Below are 4772 nucleotides of genomic sequence, written 5' to 3' on the forward strand. Positions count from 1 at the left end.
GCGAGGAATAATGCGACCTCGGAAAGCTGCTGCATCATATTTGGCACGGGAGCCCCAGAAGCCTCGAATCCCGTTTAACTGTGTTGGGAATCGGATGGTTTGCAGAATCAATCTCTCTGCGCCGTGCTCTGAAGTTCTTGTGCTGGTGCCGATTCTCCAGCAAACTCTACCAGTGCAATTGAATGATAATGTGGGGCGGTGGAGGAAAGAGTCGCATCAAAAAGCTGGTGTGCGGGGCAATCAGATCGGAAGAATGGCGTTGTTTGACAATTGCCTATGCCAGGGCTGCGTTGGCTTCTTGAAGAGTGTGCCAGGGATAATGATCCATTGTATTAATCTTGTGTGTGTGGGGGGGGGAGGGGGCGGGAGAGAGGGAAGGTGGGGGAAGAAGAAAGAGATCAGATCAAATTCATTTTTAAGGCTTGCCTGTTAAATTGCCCAGCTGCCTTGTGTGTGCGCGCGTTTTAAACCAGATGGTTGGTTTGGCTATAGATGTGAAGACTGTTCTTGTTTCCGAGAGGACTATTCCGTCTCCACATCTCCCTGTTTTTCAGAGCCTTTGTTATTGGCATCTCTTACACGCACACACACCCCGCGATCGCCTTTTCGAATGCCTTTCTCTCCTTCCAAGAGGCTGGGGAAATTTCGAGGAGAATGTTGTCTCTTGCTGTATGACGGACTCTGCATTTCAAGGAAAGCAGGGGCAGGGGCAGGGTGGGGGTGGTAAGAGAGAAATAGACACAGCTTAGTTCAAAGTTCCCAGTAAACAGTAACGTTCTTTGGTCGGATTAAGTTGTAACACTTTCCCCCCCCTACCCCCCCCTCCTGCTTTTTTTTGGGGGCGGAGCGGGGCGGGGGGGGGGGGGACGAAAGAGAGAAAGAAAGCATTAAAGAGGTTGGACCTTTTGTTTTAAAATGTCTCGCCTAACAAAACCCCAGTAAATGGATCGCCACTTTGATGAGGTTCGCGGAACAAGCGCTGGTCACCGGCTGATTTCCACTGGCAAAGCAGTATTTAAGGTGGTCTTTGTCCCGCTTGATTCCGAAGCTGGTCGGGGTCTTTTGTGGCGGTGTCAGCGCCCCCAGCCCCCGACAAAACGAGCTCCCCTTTGGAGATCTGCGTGGAGAAGTGAACCGCCGTCCCCTTCAATTAGCAAACTGAAAGGCGAATTAAACTCACCCCTTGTTCCCCGCTCGGCTATTTAAAAGGGAGACTTCGGGGAGAATATGAAAATGCAGCCGAGATGCAGGCAAGGGGGTGTCGGGCAGCGAAGGGCTTCTGAAGGGGCAGCGAAGCGGGTTAAAGTAGCTTATTAAAATGGTCCCGTTTTCGGATTTATGTTTACCCCTCCCCGCCCTTTATGTGCAGGGTCTTTATCAGGCATTTTCAGGCCGAATCAGAGCAGAAATTGCTTTTTTTTTTTTTTTTTTTAAATCGTGTTTACCTTTGGCCGCAACGACGAATGTCTCTCTCTGTCTCTCTCTTTGGAGATAATTTCGGGATCAATACGATCTGTAATTAAATGACTGCCAGGGTCAGCTGGTTATGTTTAATTCAGATTTAGGCGACCCAAAGCGAATTCACAGGGGCTTCCCTCCCCTCCTCACCTTCCCTCCCCCCGAAGGTACTTGAAGGACTTCCCCGTTTCCACGTCGAGCCACTGTCACTAAAGCATCACTGCGAGTAGGTTCTTCTTGCTCCTTTGATAATAAAAAGCCGCTTGGCACAAAAGAGGCATCTATTTAAAGCATGCAGAATTCGAACCTCCTACTTAATTAACGGAGCTCTTCAGTTTTCTCCTCTTATTATTTTTAATTATGGTTGAATAGTCTCCTCCTCCATCTTTACAAAGATTTTTGTGAAATTAACCCAAAACTTGTCTGAACCTTTTAGACTGGTCTAGAATTCTCTCTCCTTTGGAAGGTGGAAGGGACTATCTAGGTCGCCATCGGGAGCTTCTCAAGGCCCAGTTATAAGGAATTCTTTAGAGTCAGAAAACAGTCATTAATATTAAACCTTATGAGAAAAATTGGAAGTGTAAGAAGAACATTTGAAGCCTGAATTTTCTTTTTAAATATAGGATGTTGGTGTGATTATTTTTTTTTCAACCCTGATGATCAATATCTCTGCCTCAACACATTTTTTCATGTGCAGTAGATACCAGTATCAGATACTTGTCTGACGAGTAAATAATGAATACTGCAGAAGGGAAATGTGGACATGCACAGGCACACAAGATTCATGCATAAAGGAGATACATAACTTTGTGGCTCAGAAAGTATATAGTATTTCTAAAGCACATCTGCACATATCTGTAGGAAAATACTATGGGAAAATATGAGCTTCTGTGGGTGAATATATTGTAATGCATAGTTATGTATATTAGCGATGTATACATATGACTGTCACAGCATGGCAAATCACACATGCACACGCACACACCTCCTGCCTTCTGCCAACCGTAATTGTTCTAAACACATGTAATGAACCAATTGTTTACAGCATGGATTTAGATTTCACAGAAATACCAAGGAATGAGTATAGATTCATGTGCTGAATATGGATACATGGCAGTATATCTACATCAATTTAGATGTTTGCATAGTTGCTTATCCCAATTCTGATTACTCTTCATATGGAATTAAGTCTGGCTGAAACAATGGAACTCATTTCCATATAACCGGGTTGAAGATAGAAGATAATGCAATGCCAAGCCAATGCGCTTAGCAGTAAGTTTGCGTTCAAGAGGCTGGCTTGGGCCAAGGCCTACAACGCAGCAGCGAGGTTGCAGGCAGGAACTGACTCTAGGTACAAAGGCCAAATTTTCAAGAATTTGGACTGACCTGGCTGAGGCTAATCTAGAATAAAGGAGAGGAATGCTGCAACTTCCATATGGCAACACACATGGTCCTTCAGCTTAAGTATTCGTAGCCTGAATACCTCTATCTGTGCATTAGAAAGCCTGATGCTGCCAGTACAATGCACACCAGAGAAGAAGGTGCTGGCATTTTAAGCATAACTGCACTATGATCCTACATGAGACAGGAGTCCTATTGATTTCAGGTGAACTCTCATGCCATAAATGTGTTCAGAATCAAGGTGAAAAGCTGCAGTCCTAAGTTGAAATCAATGGGGGCATATTTCCAAGGACTGTGCTTAAAGTGGGGGATTAGTCTTAAACCCCAATTACTGCGGCTTAACTGAGTTCCAGGAGAGGCAGAAGGTTAGCTCCCATGAAGCCAGTGAAATTGCCTTTCATCCTGGCATTGTCTTCCTAAGCAGCAGGAAGTCCCATTAATATCTATGGGATTTACTTCCCAGTAAGTCAGTCTAGGATCACAAACCACCCAATTGTCTGGGATTTTCACGATGAGGAGGGTTAAGCATGGGAGACAGAGAGGAGCAGGTTGCTTAATTGGGAATAGCCTCTACTTAGGTCAGCGGCAGGCATAAGATCCAGGTGACTGTGCTTAGGATCACACTGCACGGTCCCTTGGACTGCTGGGGAAGAAGCATCGTGGACACCCCAGGCCTGCGCCTCAAGATGTTTGCCAACAAATAAATCTCAGCCTGATCCCGACGGCGGTTCCTCAGAGGTAAAGCTCCGTCTGAGCTCAAGGCATAGCTTAGCTCCCCAGTAAACGTGCCGGCGACTGCAATCATCCTTCTGTGTCAATAAAGATGAGGTTGCGGCCTTAGTGGGTGGTGTTGGGACGAGAAGACACCGTTGATATGTGGAATGTGTGTCCACCGTACGTGATCCGGCCCATTATATCGCAGTTCTGGGAGTGATTCAGAAGCAAATCGGCAGAGGCTGATTTCTAACCGCTTAGCGAGGGCAACAGCACCCTAACTGTTCCTCCCAGCTCCCTTCCGTGGCCGAAATGAACCAACTCTGGGACAACAAGAGTGGAGTTTTGTGTGGAACAGCGACCAGCTGCATGCTTTTCTGGTACTCGAGGCAAACTCCTGAGCACGGCGTGGCTTTGATTATCTGTGTGTATTTTGCACCGGTTGGTGGATACTGGGGTCCCATGAAACCACCACCAACAAAGCGAAAACAGCCGGTAGATCCCACAAGCCCGAAGCCTGCAACGCACACGGGATCTATTTTTGAAGCGATTCCCCTTCTTCGGCATCATTCCCTCGTAGCAGCCCCTACTCCACGCTTCGTCCCGGAAAGGTTCAGAAGCCGTCAGACGGTGGGAGCTCAATCCACTCCCCACGCTGGATGTTTTTCAGATGATGATTAAATTTTGGGTGGGGCGTGCCTATGGGGACCTAACGAGCACCTGTGTTTCCCCCTCCCTAGGTAAAAGTTTGGTTTCAAAATCGTCGGACAAAGTTCAAGCGGCAGAAGTTGGAAGAGGAAGGTTCGGACTCGCAGCAGAAGAAAAAAGGGACTCATCACATTAACCGGTGGAGAATCGCCACCAAGCAAGCCAGCCCGGAAGAGATCGACGTCACCTCAGATGATTAAATCGCCTCCCCCCTTTTCTGTTGTTTTGTTTTGAGTTTTGAAAGAAAGAAGCCAAACTCCAGGCTGGCACTTCACAGACTTTTCCACGGACAACGCAAGTGTTAAAGGCTCGGGACAACCCCAAGAAAGTGAGTGGCGGGCAGGGCGAGGGACGACCAGAGGCCGGCTTGATTCTCGTTTAGCGAGCAGGGGGGCGAGAGGCAGCTGGCCAGCTAGAGAGGAGGCGGTCCAGACGAGTGTCCTGCACTGATCTATATCACTGACACACACACACACACACACACACACACA

At 47.4% G+C, this 4772-nt stretch overlaps 1 protein-coding gene across 2 annotated transcripts in view; it reads left to right on the plus strand.

Moving 5' to 3' along the window:
• The window catches only part of EMX2 (empty spiracles homeobox 2), an 8894-nt gene extending 4413 nt beyond the window's left edge, over positions 1-4481 (plus strand). Inside the window, exon 3 of one of the 2 annotated variants that reach the window (XM_044450422.1) lies at positions 4314-4481. In XM_044450422.1, the coding sequence (XP_044306357.1) occupies positions 4314-4481 (168 nt within the window). The remainder of the gene's footprint in view (positions 1-4313) is intronic. The other variant, XM_044450414.1, reaches the window with a different exon arrangement.
• Positions 4482-4772: the final 291 nt, after the last annotated feature.

Source organism: Varanus komodoensis, unplaced genomic scaffold, assembly GCF_004798865.1.
Source record: "Varanus komodoensis strain SLA01 unplaced genomic scaffold, ASM479886v1 scaffold1, whole genome shotgun sequence".
Taxonomy (NCBI): domain Eukaryota; kingdom Metazoa; phylum Chordata; class Lepidosauria; order Squamata; family Varanidae; genus Varanus; species Varanus komodoensis.